Below are 16,801 nucleotides of genomic sequence, written 5' to 3'. Positions count from 1 at the left end.
TCTCAACTAACGACATAAATGTTGATGGTTCCCTATTTTAATTTATATGTTTCCAATGGTCCGCGACTAATGGAACATTAACGTCGTTAGTTGCAGGTTTTTCCGAAAACTTTACATTTTCGTCACAAACATATTTGTCACGTTGGATCGGACCTTTAGAAACATTTTTCTAGTAAAAGTCTCAATTATTGAGGTTGCGTAACCCTAGAACCATCGTCGGAATCCGTTGGTTGTGCTCAAGTGGTGGTGATGGTTGGTTGGTGGTGGTGGCGGTGTTCAAGTAGTGTTTTCCGGCAAAAAATGTGACTTTTTTCCAGCCAAAATCGTTTTTACGACGACATGCAACTAACGATGTTATGATTCGTTAGTCTCGGACCATTGTGGATAGATACTTTAAAAGATTAAACCGTCAGCAACCAATTCGTTAGTGGGACCAACAGCTACCAAAATATGGTAACCGGGAGTAATAAAAACCAATATACCTAAAACTTTAATTACAAACAAGTTTAAAGTTTTAAATATATTGTAAACAAATTATTCGCTTTTAGATATGTGTGTGTATAAAACTGAAAATTAAGGGTTTCTAACGTGATTCCAGCTAAATTCAAGGGTTTCCATCGATATTTCAGCTAATTTTCGGCCAAAATGTGTTGGTGTATGTATAAAACTGAAAATTACATACCAATATATGCGTGTGTGTATATATAAAGCTAAAAAAATTCATTAAAGTCAATCTAATTTACCCTTAATCCCCACCCAAGCGCCCGACTAATGACTATCAATTTTATTAGGGGTGAGCAGAAAACCGAAAATACCGAACCGAAACCGAATTAACCGAAAAAAACCGAACCGAAGCATTAACCGACGGTTTTTTTCTTGTTTTTTTAGAAAACCGAAATTTCAGTTTCGGTTCGGTTACCCATTTCAAAAATACCGAAAAAACCGAACCGAACCGATTAACTTGGTATATTAAAATAATTAATTTAAATGATTGTTAGATATATTTATACTAAGCCATATGCGACAATAACTGAAACAAATTAGGAGTTTGTTGGTTCAATAGATTTGTAAGATAAATTAGAGTTTGTGGAAGAAATAGTAAATGTTAATATTTATTTTTGTACATAGGAATTAGTTGCATAAAACAATTAATAGAACAAAAAAAAAACAAAACAAAACAAGAAAAAAAAACCGAATTTAACCAAACCGAAACCGAAAACCGAGAAACCGAAAAACCGAAAACGATCGGTTTTTATATATGAAAAAACCGAATTTTCGGTTTCGGTTTTACCTAAACACCGAACCGAACCGAACCGTGCTAAGCCCTAAATTTTATTACACTGTCCCGTACCAGTACCGGTACATTTACTCATCCCTATTCCAAATAATATTAGTTTCAAATAATAACCATCACTTAACACGAAACCAAATCTAAAATCATTTCAACAAATATATAACATTATCATTTATTTATCATCTCGTAACTCTTAATAATATTTTATTTATAACAACAATAATAATAATACAAATAATTCATCTTCTTCAATCAAACCACCAAAACCCTAACTCCTCAAACACACACATACACACCTAGTCAAATCATCAAGTGCTGGTGCATTATACTACTGTATATGATACATTCAACACACTAATTAATCAATGGGAGCCAGCCGTAAGCTTCAGATTGAAATCGATCGAGTGCTAAAGAAGGTTCAGGAAGGCGTCGATGTCTTCGATAGCATCTGGAACAAAGTAATTTTATAATTATTATTATTATTATTAATTTACAGTTTAATTATTGTTACGGTTAGTTAATTAGCTAGGGTTAATTAATTATAATTATAATTAGGTATATGATACGGAGAATGCGAATCAGAAGGAGAAGTATGAGTCTGATTTGAAGAAGGAGATAAAGAAGCTGCAGAGGTATAGAGATCAGATTAAGACGTGGATTCAGTCTAGTGAGATCAAGGATAAGAAGGTATATTTATTATTATTATTATTATTATTATTATTATTATTATTATTATTTGCTTAGGGTTTTGATTGATACTGATTTGTTGATGTTTGTTTAAGTAGTAGAAGTGATGATAGTACTGAGGCGAGTTTCTTCAACTCGGCCGACATTGCTCGGAATCGGTCAAACTCGGATTATTGCTGTTTTTTTATTGATTTTCGCTCTTTTCACTTATTTAAATAGTTTTTTCAAGGAGATGCATTAGAAGATGAGATTTAAATGGTTACTATGTTAATAATATTATAGAATGAATGTTAGTTTTGAAACAACTTAGTATTTGAACATGTATCATTTTGTTGTAAGTATTAGTAAACTTATGATATTAGACATATATATAAGTTACCGAAAGTTAATTTTTTATAAGAAGGCAGTTTAATTTGATTATTACTCACTAGTGGAATTAGGTTGCTTAGGGATTCAGTTATTACTAATTTGCAGATGATTATCATGGATGCTGTTTATTTTAAGTAATAGAAGTGATGATTATTGTTTGCCATACTTGTTGCAAGTGTTGTAAAAATAGGTCCAGGCTGCCGAGTACTCGCCTACTCGGTAGCGTGCCGAGGCGAGTCTTTTCAACTCGGTCAACATTACTCGCAATCAGTCAAACTCGGAGCTTGTCGTTCAATCTCTGAGCTAGTCAGTCCAACTCAGATGACCCGGTCAAGTCGGTTTTTTTTGCTGTTTTTCAAGTATTTTTCACCGATTTTTGCTTATTTTTTCACAGAGATACATTGGAAGACGAGAATTAAGTGATTACTATTTTATATTTTATTAATATTAAAAAGTGAATATCAAATTTGAAACACTTTAGTATTTGAACATGTACTCTTTTGATTTTTTTATATTCACGTATTTTGTTATTAATATTAGTAAACTTATGGTATTTGACACATATATAATTTCCTGAAAGTTTAAATTTACCATGACCGAGTACTCCCGCCTAGGCCTTATACTTGCGACTCCCCAATTGACCGGCCTGGTAGTTCCTTGCAACTTCTGCAACCATGAATAGAAGTGATAGTTATTGTTTGCCATTCTTGTTGCAGTATTGAAAATAAACCTTGAGGTGCCCCCTTTCTTTCAATATTACAGAGCACTTATGTTATTCAGATTCTCTCTCAGTTTTATCTTTAGTAATTAGGTTATATACTAAGACAATTAGTTCTTTTGAATTTTGTTTTATTTTTATTGACATACAAAATTTTCTCTCCAACAAATGTTGACGTAGGTTAGTACCTCTTATGAGCAGGCTTTAATGGATGCAAGGAAGCTTATTGAGAAAGAAATGGAACGGTTTAAGATCTGTGAGAAGGAAACAAAGACAAAAGCTTTCTCCAAGGAAGGCCTTGGACAGCAGCCTAAAACAGTAAGATTGACATTGGTGTTATGTTAAGAAACTGTGAGATTAACATTGGTTTCACTCCTGTTTTTAGTGAGGCTTCTTTGTTGTTTGACTGTTACAGGATCCAAAAGAGAAAGCCAAGTCAGAAACTAGAGATTGGCTGAATAATACGGTATGAAACTAGTTTTACTATTATTATCACTAATATTTTTATGTTTTGCATAAATAGTGTGTTCAAATAAACTTGATTTATAAAAAGCATTGTGTTTTAAGTATACTTTTACATTAGGTGTCTGAGCTGGAATCCCAAATTGATAGTTTTGAAGCTGAGATGGAGGGACTGTCTGTTAAAAAAGGGAAAGCAAGGCCACCAAGATTGGTAAGTTAAATTAGTCCAATATCAATTAATATGCTACAATTTCATAGTCTAATAATCATGTTTCACAGACTCATCTAGAGTCATCAATTACTCGGCACAAGGCTCACATAATGAAGTTAGAGTTGATATTGAGACTGCTTGATAATGATGAGTTGAGTCCTGAACAAGTTAACGATATTAAGGATTTCTTAGACGACTATGTGGAACGAAATCAGGTCTTTTTCTTTTATGAACTTTTTCATGAATTTTGTAAATTTTTGAGTTATTGCTTTTGTCAATACTATAACTGCTCTCATTTATTCTACAGGAAGATTTTGATGAATTTGATGATGTGGACATGCTATACATCACCTTACCGTTGGACAAGGTAGAGTCACTCGAAGATCTAGTAACCGTCGTTCCACCTGGGCTTGTTAAGGTAATCTTAAAACATATTTAATCCTTTGGTTATTTTTGCACTTTTTACCTAATAATTTTCTTTTTCATTCCTTTTTTGGTTGAATGTATGTTTTGACAGGGTGTTGGTGCTACTGGTGGTGGTCTAAGCATAAAGTCTACATTTTCAACTCATTCTCCGGTATGCAACAGCTCCACTTAGAAACATAAATGAACTGAATCTAGTTTTTAAGTTTCAGTAATATGTATTATGCAATTACACCTCATACAACGTCTATGGTTTCTGGTAATATTATCAGTATGTGAAAGTTTTGTAAATGTAAGTTTTGTCATTCGTTCCTTTTTAGGCCACAATTTCACCATCTGCTCAACCCGGAGATACAGTACAGGAACAAGCTGATGATGCGGGTCCTAAAAACGCGTCAATTCCACCTGCTTCTCCAACATCAGCAGGAACCAATACAATCCCTGTAGGTTCAAGTTCTGTGAAGGGCGTTTTGGACAATTCAACCTCTTCCTCACCAATAAACAATACCGCCAAAGAGGAAGAGATCGGTCGAAAACCATCTCCAGCCCTTCCTGAAGCAACGTTAAAGAATCTTGGTAAAACTGGTGTGACCAATATGCCCTCAATCACCATCCCAGTTACCTCTGGTGGTACAGTTTCTAGCAGCGGGCCGCCGTTGGTTTCTCCTTTAAGTAGTAGAATGACATTGCCGCCAGGGGTCAAGACCAGCGATGGCGGTGATGGTGGTGGTAATGGTGAGGTGGCAGGTGTTACAAGCAGGGTGTTTTCATCTCCTGGAGCTCCTGGCATACAATGGAGACCAGGAAGTTCCTTTCAAACTACACATGAAGGGGTATGTTTCTAAAGAGACGTTAGTTTTTTCTTTTTGATACATAACATCTTTATGATATAATCAAAACCTTATATAAATATATGCAACTTATTGTAACAGTTTCATCGAAGACCTGAAATTGTACCTGATCAAAGGGAGAATTACTTGCAACGTTTACAACAGGTGCAACAGGGCCAGGGTACCCTACTTGGCATGCCTACCCTTACCGGTGGAAATCTTAAGCAATTTACTACACAACAGAATCCACTTCTGAAACCGGTATGTCCTTTTTTTATCATTATTATTTTAATATTATTAAATGTGTTTGAATATTATGTCATCTGTTCACTTTGTTTATGATTACAGCTCAACTCCCAAAGCTCAGCTGCATCTCCTCAAGGTGCCACATCAGATCAGCAAAAACCAAGTTTAATCCATTCACAGTCTAGTCAGCACACACTCATGCCGACTGGTTCAAAAGATGCCGGTATGCTTAAATGATTATATTTTTGTCTTGCAAAGTATATTCTAATTTTTGTGAATAATAATTTATACTCATGTAGAAGCTGGTCATGTGAAAGTTGACGAGCCTCAACAACATCAAAATGTATCTGATGATTCTGTCACAAGTTCCGTGCTTGAAAAAAATACTGCCAACGAAGATGATACAAAGGCGTCATACACATCAGATATTCAGGTATATTTTTAAGCTTTATACACGTTTGATTACAGTTAACTGTGTTTGCAATTGTTTATATAGGCTGGAGTACCTGGCTCAGTGGCCGAGACAGATAAAGTTACAAAAGATGTCGATCTTTCTCCTGGTCAACCTTTACAGCCTGGTCAAATCGGTAGCCTCGGGGTCATTGGTAGAAGAAGTGTGTCTGATCTTGGTGCGGTTGGTGACTGCCTCAGTGGCTTAAGTTTAAGTGCCGGACCCACTCATGACCAGCAGTCCATCTTGCAGTTGCTAGAGTCTTCGTTCTACAAGCTTCCACAACCCAAAGATTCTGAGCGTGCAAAGACTTACGTTCCAGTATGACCAAACATTGCTTCCTTATATATTATACCACTTTTAGTTAAATGATTTTATTAATTTTTTTATTATTAATTATTTTTGAAATTTCAGAGGCACCCTGCTGTGACCCCTCAAAGCTATCCCCAAGTGCAAGCCCCAATTGTTAGTAATCCAGCTTTTTGGGAACGTCATGGGTCTGATAACGTCGGGACCGATACTCTGTTTTTTGCATTTTACTATCAGCAGGTTTTTTTTTGTTCTTTCACATCTTAGTTGTTATAACCTAATTAGCATTTATCTTCGTCTATAACATGTTTTTTTTTATATACAGAACACGTATCAACAATATTTAGCTGCAAAAGAACTAAAGAAACAATCATGGAGATACCATAAAAAGTTCAACACATGGTTTCAACGACACGAAGAGCCCAAGGTTGCCACCGATGATTATGAACAGGGAACTTACGTGTACTTTGATTTTCAAATGGGCAATGACGACATGCAAAATGGCTGGTATCATTACTTAAAACCTTGCTTTTAGGGTTACATTGTATCAAACAAGGGTTTCATACTTTCACGGGTGTTTCGCTGATTATCGGTTTGATTTGATTTGATTTGCAGGTGCCAAAGGATCAAAACAGAATTTAAATTCGAGTACAGTTTTCTTGAAGATGAGCTCGTTGTGTAGACGTTTACAAACGCTTGTGGTCGTTTTAGTGTTTGGCATATTTTCGAGTTCTGCATAGTTGCATTGCTACCTACATGGTCAGGTTTTTCTTGAGCTTCGTTAGTATTGAAGAGATATATAAATAAGTAGTTAGACATTGGTGTCAACCACATCCGTTTTTGAACTTTCTTAAACCAGTTAATAACTAAAAACGGATAAACAAAAAGTACTGTCTCAACTGATAAGACGACCCTCCAGCGCTGGCACACGTATGCCATTTGTCTCCATTGCTGCCGTGGAAGCTGAGTTGGATGAGAGATGAGTCTCTCGCACATAGCCAAGTTTGCGCTCGCGGAGCATAAGTTGGAAGGGTAAGGAAGCCGATGTGGCACCAGGCAGTGAGCACGGGCTGCTCTCAATGATGGAGGTCGTCTAATGAAACTAATTAAACCAAAGATAGCGGGTGATTAAATTTTAATTTGGGCCCAAGAGATATTTAAAAAGGCTCGTTTTTTTAACTCGTTAGCTGACCCGATCTAACCCAACTTTTGCTAGGCTTAGGATTTGTTAAGAGAATTAAATAACCCGATCAAAGAAACTTAAGCTGTAATAATGACATTTGCAATGTACGCTGTTTATCGAAAGGGCGTAGCATTGTGGCATCTTCTCAAGGACGAGGGCCGACTCAAAATCAAATATAAATTTAGTCAACATATATGAATCTCTTCTGCCGGCTACACAACTTCAAGTATTGATATTTCATATATTTCAGCTTTGTTTTAAACACCATTTAATTCGTTTGGAAGCTCTCACACAATAAAACACAAATCTAAAAATAATTATTTATACGATACATAGAATTTGTATCTAAAGTTGATGAAAAAACACATTCATTATTTTGTTAACACGGCTCGAGCCTGTAACGCGTTAAGCAATCCTACCAATTCTTGATACCGACGGGGTCCTTCGAGCTCTTCCCAATCCTAAGGTCTCATCAGTACCCATGATTGCAGCAGCAAAATGCTTGAATATAACTAGCAAAGAAACCAACTTAAAAGATACATTTAAAATAAAACTTATTAAAATTTTTGTACATTTCTAAAACAAGATGATGAACATGGTGCTTGAACCTTTGTACTATTGTCTTGGGACCTTGTGTGTCTGCCATTTTGAAATTTGGCATGTGCATTTGTTTGATATGATGATGTGTGTAAAGATGGTCTCAATAGTCAGTATCATGCACAAGAAGCCAATATCTGCTTCTTTACCAGTTGTACAGTATGCAGCAGGTGTTGTAAATATGTCATGATGAAAATGAGAAAGTGTGCAAACAATTTTTTTTATTTGAATTCTAATGTATCAAACCATAATCTATTTGCCGATAATAATCTGCATTATTAATTTGACCTATGACACTTCTAACTTTTACTTTAGTTGTCAAGGTAGCATGGCCATCTTGGTTTATGCTTAATTTTCTCTCAGTTTCACATCTAAGTCTTCTTTATTTCGTTCATTATCATCATTCCGAGTGAATCGAGTGGAAATTAAGTGAAAGACTGAAGTGTCATTGGTAAAATTGTTAGTAATGGGATATTATCGGCTAATAGATAATAGTTTGGTTTATTAAAACCCATTTTATCTTGTTTTTTTTATGATGATTACACATATGATAAATTTGAGGGACCTAGTCAATACCCCATTAATAGAATTTTGTAATGTTAAAAATAGAAAATTAGTAAAAGTTGAATATGGAACTGAGACCTCTGCTAGAATATATTTGATGGTGATTTCCGGCATCCTTTGTCCGTTGATGAAATTGTTCTCGGGGTGGTTTTGAAGCTCAGATTCGTATAGAAGGATGTGGTCGATTGTCGATGGGTGAGTGCGAGGCAAATTGGGTATGAATTAGTGTTTTTATATTGGATGAACTTTTGATGTGATATTGACTTGATTCGACTCGTACCCTTGCCATTGTGGATACTTACAAGGCGGATAAGGTTAAGCGAGTACGTCAAGGAATTGAGTCCTTTCGGTGTAAGATACTTTATAGAAGCGTCAATGAAGACATGGTTAATAGGCGGTCCATACGGACCATACCCAACCTTTTCCCATTCTTTAGCACTAAAATGACCTTTGTGTAAAAGTACGATGAATAACTGAATATGAACGAAATTTTGACGTATAAAAGTCCACAAACGTTTAAAAAACACGAAAAGTCGCTTAGCCCATTTTTGCTCTACTAAAATGACACATCTATTTATGAAAATGAGATTTAAAATTATTGCTTGTTACCGCTAAAATTTATATAAAAATATATTAGTTACAATACAACTATACTAGCATCAAGGGATGTTATTATACGGGTCGTATGACAGTACGAAAATTGGCATACATGTGTCAATGGTCACATTAAAGTGTAGTATATATAATAACAAACTTATATAAAACTTACACCAAAAATTTAATGTTGTTCTTGTTTAAAAGGATATGGCTAGTATATCAAATTTTATAATTATAACTAATAAATTGAAGCATAAATTAAAAAAAATATATATCCATCTCCATTAATTTTTACATGACTTGGTAAGATGGAAAATTACTACTCTACCCTCACCCTACCTAAATAGAAGAAGATGAATTAATAGATGATGAGGGCAAAAGAGACATTCTCATCTCCAACACTTTCTTATGAGAATTAGAATGTTTATGGGTCACAAAAGTTGGGCTTTTGGCTGGCCTATATTCGGGCAGCAACCTGCCCGACTTGAACCTGACCCCACAAGCATTACACAATGTTTTTGGTCCTTGTGGTCCCGCCCTCCATTGTGGAGTCCTTTGTGAGAGACAATGTGTACATTTCCTTACTTGCCCCTGCCCGATACCCGCCTCGTCCTGCCCGAGACTTGTGCCGTAATGACTTGTACATTTTTTCGAAAAAATTAGCTCACTTTCAACTAACCAACATGTTGGGCTTCTTTTTCTCTTGCTTCTTGCTTTGGAAGGTACAACTAGTTTAAGCATGGAGTGGGATTCTTTTACTTTGGGATGATCTGTGGTTGTACCTTGTGCATTGGGAGTTGTACTTTGGGGTTTTGGTTGTGGTGGCATGCAATTTCCACTGCTTGATAAACAATCTTCCACAAAAATTGATAGCCATTCCATGTTGATGTCACTTTCTTCCTGTTTTCATAATGGGTACAATATTAATTGCATGAGCTACAAGTCATTAATGCATGTTTGTATGTTTTTTTCTCAAAAATGAATTAGCGGTCCCGTATGCGTCGTACCGAAAAACCAAACCGAAACAAAAACTGGTTTTATGTTTTTTGTAAAACTTTGGTTTTTCTGTATTAAAAACCGAACCGAATTTATGAATTAACCGAAACAAAAACTGGTTTTATGTTTTTTCTAAAACTTTGGTTTTTCATGTATTAAAAATCGAACCGAATTTTTAAATTTAAAATTTTTGTTTTTTACCTTTTATATTTAATATCGTATTATAATTTAATAAATATGTAACTTAAATATTTTAATCCATATTTATAATAACCAAATTAGTTATTAGTTAACAAAATAATTTAGGTCTAAATTCATTATTATTATTATTATTATTATTATTATTATTATTATTATTATGGGCCGATATTTTTTTTTTTTTAATTTTTAAGCTCAAATGACAAAACCAAAAAACCATATCTGAACTGTGAACCAAAAATGTAAACCGAAACCGAACGGTTTTCAAAACTTTTAAAAAATTTAAAAAACCGAAGTTTTGGTTTTTGGTTTTGTTTTTAACTCAAAAACAAACCAAACCGAAGCATGCACACCACTAGAATGAACAATATTTGTTCATGTGTTACAAGTGAATATTTAAGAAGATAGAGATAAAGAATACCATGGAATGACCGGAAAGAAGATTATCAAGGCTGTGAATATGTTGCTCCGGCGGATAGTTGGCCGGAAGTCCACCGGAAAGTGAGATGTTTTGGCATAAATCCATTTGAGGATTTTGAAAAAAGAGTGTGTGTATTTTAAGACAAGAAACTGGAGCAAGAATATTATTTATGGAGGAAAGTGAAATATATATATATATATATATATATTATTTTTTATTTTTTTGTCAGCAAATAAAATGTAAACAAATTTAAATCAAGGGTTTATTATGTATTTAAGTGTATTTTTGGGCAGTGTAATGGAACATTGTCAGGACGTCTTCGAGATTTCAAGTGTCTAAGACGAGTGTTAAAAAATGACACCTTATATAAAAAGTTATTAAGATTAGCACAATCCACTAACTAATGTTAAAATATTTTACATATATATAATCTTTTTAAAAAATATTTTGTCTCATTATCAAGACTGTGACAGAGATATCGGCTGAGCCTTATATGGAGTATGAGACGGCCCTGAACATCACTTACGCTCTATACATAGACATCGTCACATCACTAAGAGGTTATATAACGGGTGTAGTATCATACGGGTCATATGACATGTTAGTGGTGTCAGCAGATGTCGGTGCACAACCAAACAGATCAACTTTATGAATACGTATTATGGAGATGTCCATGCACGTCTTTCGTACATATCACACCGGTCATTTCAACTTTTTAATAAATATTTAGTTTTGATAATTCTAGTTAAATGGGCGTTTAGTGTTGCCGATTCTAGTTAAGCATATGTTTTAGTTTTGAGGATTTTGATAAAACGTGCATTTAACTCGGGCCAAACTATGTTATCTTAACCAGACTCATGCTGAATTCGGAGTTTAGTTTAGGTGATCCACCATGAAATCATACCACCGGCTGATGGCTGTCAGTTGATAGTTGTTATGCCGTCACAAGAACATAACTCTGTGGCGTAACACGTGGTGGGACGAAAACCCGGTGGACTCAATATTCAAACTGACAACCTTACACAAAACCTAGCTCAAATCTTTCATTGTCATAATACACAAAAAATAACACAGGTATAATTTGAACTTAAGTTTTCACTAAATAACTCAAGTTTTATGCCACTATATCACAAATGATGGATTCTATGTAGGTTTTAAATAATAAATTGAATATGTGAGAAGAGTTAAAAAGTTTCTTTCTTTCTTTATTATTATTTTTTTTTTACAAAGAAGAATTTTAGCTGATTTGTGAAACATTAAATTTAGGGCACATGTAGTCCTGTAGCAGTCAAATATTTTCTTGGTTTTAGAAATCATTCAAACCTTTATTCTAAATCCCAATGAATAACAATAGATGTTTTAAAAAAAATGTCTTAAAAGTTGTACCTTATCCTAGACTAATTCTAAATAGATAAAAACGTCTGATTTAGTCAGATGTAATCAGACGTGGGGCTGTTTGTTTTTTTCTAGCATTAAGAGGTTTTGTGTCTTAATAGCATCTGAACCAGTACGAGCTTTTAGTGGGTCTGAAAACCTCTTAACCCAAAAAAAATATACGTTTGTCTCCGGCTTCCATTAACTTCTAACCCGGAGACTAGGCTCCATCTCCGACGACTAGAGGTTCGTCTCTAGCCTCCACCTCTTAATGATTCAGATTTCAGATATTTGAACCACCTCTTAACATTCAGATGTGGTATTCAGATTTAGACTTAAATCTCTAAAAAAACAAACGGGGCCTAAGATTACAAACGGGCATTTGTATTTATAAAGATAATAGTTTATGAATCAAGTAATCTTGTTTTTGTTTTTTGGAAGGCGGAAATGGATAGATTGACAACTTGAGAACGCCTTTCTGTTTCGAGATATTCTGGTGAGTTTGACTGTTTGCGGGATGTGTGAGGTTGATAATTTGCTACTTCGGGTTGGGAGATCAGTGTGTGGTGTCCAATCTCCCCTTTAAACGTCTTTTCTGATCAGGATTTACTCAAGCTTCATGATACGCCCCGCTTTGCAATAAAAAGATACAAGTGTTATTCGATGTTTTTTGACGACCTATTGGTGTATTTGGAAGGCGAGAAACGATACCCTTTTCTCCTGAACTTCTTACAAATTTCCTGCGGTGATGGAGAATATTAAATCTTTGTCTTACCTTTGAATTAAAAATAGGTCGTCTCTTAATTTGATGTATTGGAAAGATTGGTGTAATTTTTTTCTTTTGATCGTTTATATTGTTTTGGCATTTAGCTTCTTGCTAGTTGCCTTTTTAATGAAGTTGTCGTTCGAAAAACAGAAAAAAAATGCAATCTTGTTTTCTAATTAAATTATTTCACGGGTAAAAAAAAATGTATTCAAATAAAACATAAAGGTTCTACGATATTTTGTTATGCGAGAGTTTGAAGTGAAAATTTGATAATTAAAATCAGACCAAATGATTTTCTTAAATCTTCAAAAAATTTGGGTTAAAATTTGTGTATGTTTTAGAATACCGGCCGCGTTACAGCAATACTACTATTGGTAGCAACTGCTATCGACGTTCAAAGCTGTAACTAAAATGCAAACTTGCAATCGTAATTCAAAGTTGCTTCATTAATTTTTCTTAATCAATGGTTTATATTAACTTCCAGCACTATATGCATCTTTGTATCTAGCATCCTCTAGCTCCTTCATACAAAAGTTTTTATTTTATTAAAGAGTATGTATAGTGGCCAATAGCCTAGTGACATATTCATAAAGTTTTCTCACAATCAAAAATTTTCTTAGCTAACTATCGCTATATACTCATAGACGTTAATCAGGATTTTACACTATGATAATACTTACAAAAAATTTACAGGAGACAGCCGATCCCCATACCATAAGAGTAGATCCGCTCTTAGGTATACATACGCGTATGCGTATATGTATATGTATAACATGTATAATTTAATCTTGAATAATGTGTCCATTATTTTAGTTTGGTGTTAAAATCACATAATCTTCTTTTTTACTATTCTACATTATTATATGAATCATGCATCACCATCATGGTTTTTGATTGGTTCAAGTGTAAATGATCTGAGCATGAGCTTGCCCATATTTTGATATATATTCAAATCATCTTAGGTAGTGGCTGTCAAAGCCCATAGTAGACCGGTCCCAACCAGTGGCTCGAACCAGAACTAGCCTTAAACCGGTCCAGAGTATTGTACTATGGTGGGGTTTACTGTTCTTGAATTTTAAAGGAACATTATTGTTTTTTTTTCCATTAAAAGTGTCTTAATAAAGTCTTTAATAATATATGAAAAACCACTAAAAATCATCCAACCTAATTTGTTAGATTAAAGTAAAAACAAAAAGTATAATGTGTGTATATATGAAAAAGATTATTTAACACAAAAAGAAAATTGTCGTTCTAAAAAATATAATAACTCGTTACTATGTAAATGTTGGCGACTTATAGGATTGCAATACATGGGTTAAAACATTTTTTTTGAACATCAAACAATCTTTTATTAAAACAGCGACCAACATTCAGCAGGAAGCTAGAGCAAACCAAACACAAACACAAACACAAACACACAACCATAGTAATACAACATTCCCTAACAGTTATGGTGAGAACATGATAATGAGGACTTAATCAAGCCAAACAATATCCTTATGAATAGATCTATTCTTAATCCATCCAAAAAGATTAGTCATAATTTCATCAACTGTAAATTGTGTCGACAAGCACCCATTGTTGAAGATCGTAGCGTTCTGCTGCTTCCAAAAGACCAAATGGAGGAGAAGATGATCAAACCAAAAATACGCCTACCCATCACACGGATCTTTCGCCACCTCCAACAGTTGCTCGATACATGAGTTAAATGAATCGTAAACAAGATGATATTATAAACATATGTTTTTATTGTATTTTAAACAAGTTGATAGTTGACATGTTTATTAAACACGTGTTAACCAATGTCATACTTTTAACTAAATAGGTCAATGCAAACACGGCGTACTTGTTAAACCTGTTAGACATAACAAAAAGAATAGTTCAACTTTATTATGTAAAAAATGTTTTATTTTATATAATGTCAGCCCCCCCCCCCCCCCTTCCCGGCGGAGAACTCCCTTTTGTACTTAATTATTTTTTTAGAACAGTGACATTATTTTGTTTGAAGGTCACTACACTTTTTAAATTTATAATTTATAATGTTTTGCTGTTCTACACTAGTCAAACTTTATTTTCTTAACCAGATCCACACTGGCTTCATAGTTTGGCTTGGGTATTCCCCTAGAAAACCATACCATCGTCTGCCACTTGACAGTCGTTGTGCCGCCATAAGAGCAGATTTCTCTGGTGTAACACAAGGTGGGACGAAATCCCGGTGAGCTCGTGATTCGAACTGACAACCTCACATAGTCTATCTCAAATCCTCTATTGTTATAATCCAACAAAAATTACATAAATAAAAATCAAACTTTAGTATCTATTGAATAACCCAAGCTTTTCTAACACTTGAGTATAAGTGGTGGTTTTTTTTACTTAAATGAATAACTCCATTTTTGTATTCTTACTAGGCAAACAACTAACTAAGCTTGATGTACAAGTCTTAATGCAGCTCAGAGTAGACCATACTGTGCAATAATAGATGTACAGAGACCAAAATTGAAAGCTTGCAGATGAGGTTGTACCTTCAATGACATCTTCAACTGTTACTTTCAGCAATAATTATTGGTGTTGATTAGGGTGCAAGCATGCCAACTGTTCACAAGCTAAGGATTGATAAAAAAACTCAAACTGAACCGAGGTTTTTCGAGCTTAAGCTTCAAATAAAGCTCAAAGTTATCGAGCCGAGCTCAAGTTTTGTATGTGAAACTCGTTTAGGTTTGTCGAACCTTAACGAGTCATGTGTATTTTTAAGTCTTACCTCTTTTAAATGTCTATGTATTAATTTTACAATGCACAACTGAGCTCGAGCCGAGCTTTAGCTCCTTTAAGGTATTACATGAGCTCGAGCCAAGCTTAGCATCGTTTAAGGTTTTTATCAAAATATATAAAATTAATTAAAAATGTATGTAAATTAATTAATGAATAAGAAATAAGCCAAGTCTGATCTTGTAAAACAACCTATGAGCCGAGTTCAAATTAAAAAAAAAGAAAATACCGAAACAAGCCAAGCTCGATATTATTCTATTGTCTAATAAGCTCTCGTAAGTCAAAACGAGCTGAGTTCGAGCTAGCTGCAAAGAAAGCTCGGGCTCGGTTTATTTACACCTTAGTATTATTGAAAAAAATAAATGAAAATTGAATTTACAATTAAGTTCCTCTTCTTGATGTCAGATCTCATATGATGTGTAGGCCAATCTTGTTTGTAACACCAGAAGAATAATCATGCTGTATTAACTTGTACCTTATGCAATTTAAAATGTAAAAAAGACTAAATTTAATGTGGTCCACATATGACCTGTTGATATGAAATGGCACATACTCATTTAAGTGTTTTAACTGCCCCCCAACAACTTTTAAGAAAAATCCAATCTTATAATAAGTATACTATTTTATGGTGTTTGGAATTGTGACTTTTAATTATTTTATTAATCAGCTTTTCAAATTTTAACAAGCATGAGGAGGGTGTTTACAACTGGTTAACGAAAGTGCGGAGTAATATCTACTCATGGCAGAGTCTGATAAGGGTGAGATGACGGCAAACATTGCTCTCAATGATGAATTGGTTAATTAAACGCGTGTTTTAAAAGTAGGTGAATACTTGCGAGTGTCTGGTTTACGAAAAATGTATATATTTTACTACCAAGGCAAGGTTTTGAAATCGAGGTGTGAGATGAGGGCTTCACGTACGTGAAGTGTTAGTTTTATGTACAACCAAATAAGCTTTATATACAAACAAAACTTACATTTGTCAAATCTGTTTTACATATTAGGCTTTTTATTAACAAAATCATTTTTAATTTGTTCATCTTTAGGTTTTTCTTTTTTTTTTTTTTTTTTTCATATTACCCTTCATCATACCCCTATTTAGGCTCAAGCCCAGTGGGCTCTTTCCTGATCAAAATAAGACCTCTAATTTATATTGTAAAAATAACTTTGTTTTCAAGTAGGGCTCTTAACGGGTGGGCTCGGCTCGTTTATAAATTCGAGTCGGGTAAGCTCAACTCGTTATCTTAACAAGCTGAAATGTTTGGCTCAGATTTAGCTCGTCAAAAGCTCGAGCCGACTCGTTTATTTTTATACTTTTTGTATTTTTCACACATTCATA

The 16,801-nt window shown here is 34.2% G+C and overlaps 2 protein-coding genes across 3 annotated transcripts; one reads left to right on the top strand and one right to left on the bottom strand.

Moving 5' to 3' along the window:
• Positions 1-1,479: 1,479 nt before the first annotated feature.
• On the top strand, positions 1,480-6,855 carry LOC143551778 (uncharacterized). Of its 2 annotated transcripts, none has more exons than XM_077042137.1 (16): positions 1,480-1,752; positions 1,850-1,981; positions 3,249-3,386; positions 3,484-3,534; positions 3,652-3,741; positions 3,810-3,956; positions 4,049-4,159; positions 4,259-4,318; positions 4,485-4,997; positions 5,097-5,255; positions 5,343-5,463; positions 5,540-5,673; positions 5,737-6,012; positions 6,106-6,240; positions 6,326-6,507; positions 6,616-6,855. In XM_077042137.1, the coding sequence occupies exons 1-16, from the start codon at positions 1,660-1,662 to the stop codon at positions 6,680-6,682; spliced, it is 2,409 nt and encodes an 802-aa protein (XP_076898252.1). In that variant the 5' UTR covers positions 1,480-1,659; the 3' UTR covers positions 6,683-6,855. The 2 variants fall into 2 exon arrangements, with proteins under 2 accessions (XP_076898252.1, XP_076898253.1); XM_077042138.1 differs by having other exon boundaries at positions 1,482-1,752; positions 3,270-3,386.
• A 2,331-nt stretch (positions 6,856-9,186) lies between these two features.
• On the bottom strand, positions 9,187-10,738 carry LOC143551744 (GATA transcription factor 9-like). The gene is made up of 2 exons (XM_077042114.1): positions 10,557-10,738; positions 9,187-9,841 (listed from the first exon to the last, which is right to left on the bottom strand). The coding sequence occupies exons 1-2, from the start codon at positions 10,659-10,661 to the stop codon at positions 9,281-9,283; spliced, it is 666 nt and encodes a 221-aa protein (XP_076898229.1). The 5' UTR covers positions 10,662-10,738; the 3' UTR covers positions 9,187-9,280.
• Positions 10,739-16,801: the final 6,063 nt, after the last annotated feature.

Source organism: Bidens hawaiensis, unplaced genomic scaffold (genome assembly GCF_021521415.1).
Source record: "Bidens hawaiensis isolate Kalapana, Puna unplaced genomic scaffold, B.hawaiensis_p1.1 tig00016565_1, whole genome shotgun sequence".
NCBI classification, from domain to species: domain Eukaryota; kingdom Viridiplantae; phylum Streptophyta; class Magnoliopsida; order Asterales; family Asteraceae; genus Bidens; species Bidens hawaiensis.
The sequence above is the reverse complement of the archived record's forward strand: the minus strand, read 5'-3'. Positions and strand labels throughout refer to the sequence as shown.

What these genes read in the sequence shown, in the direction of transcription:
- LOC143551744 (XM_077042114.1), bottom strand. Translation starts at nt 10,661, where the DNA reads ATGGATTTATGCCAAAACATCTCACTTTCCGGTGGACTTCCGGCCAAC. An exon ending in TTCTTTCCGGTCATTCCATG is followed by an intron (nt 9,842 to 10,556) that starts GTATTCTTTATC and finishes TTATGAAAACAG; the next exon opens with GAAGAAAGTGACATCAACAT.
- LOC143551778 (XM_077042137.1), top strand. Translation starts at nt 1,660, where the DNA reads ATGGGAGCCAGCCGTAAGCTTCAGATTGAAATCGATCGAGTGCTAAAG. An exon ending in CATACACATCAGATATTCAG is followed by an intron (nt 5,674 to 5,736) that starts GTATATTTTTAA and finishes TTGTTTATATAG; the next exon opens with GCTGGAGTACCTGGCTCAGT. An exon ending in GACGACATGCAAAATGGCTG is followed by an intron (nt 6,508 to 6,615) that starts GTATCATTACTT and finishes TTTGATTTGCAG; the next exon opens with GTGCCAAAGGATCAAAACAG.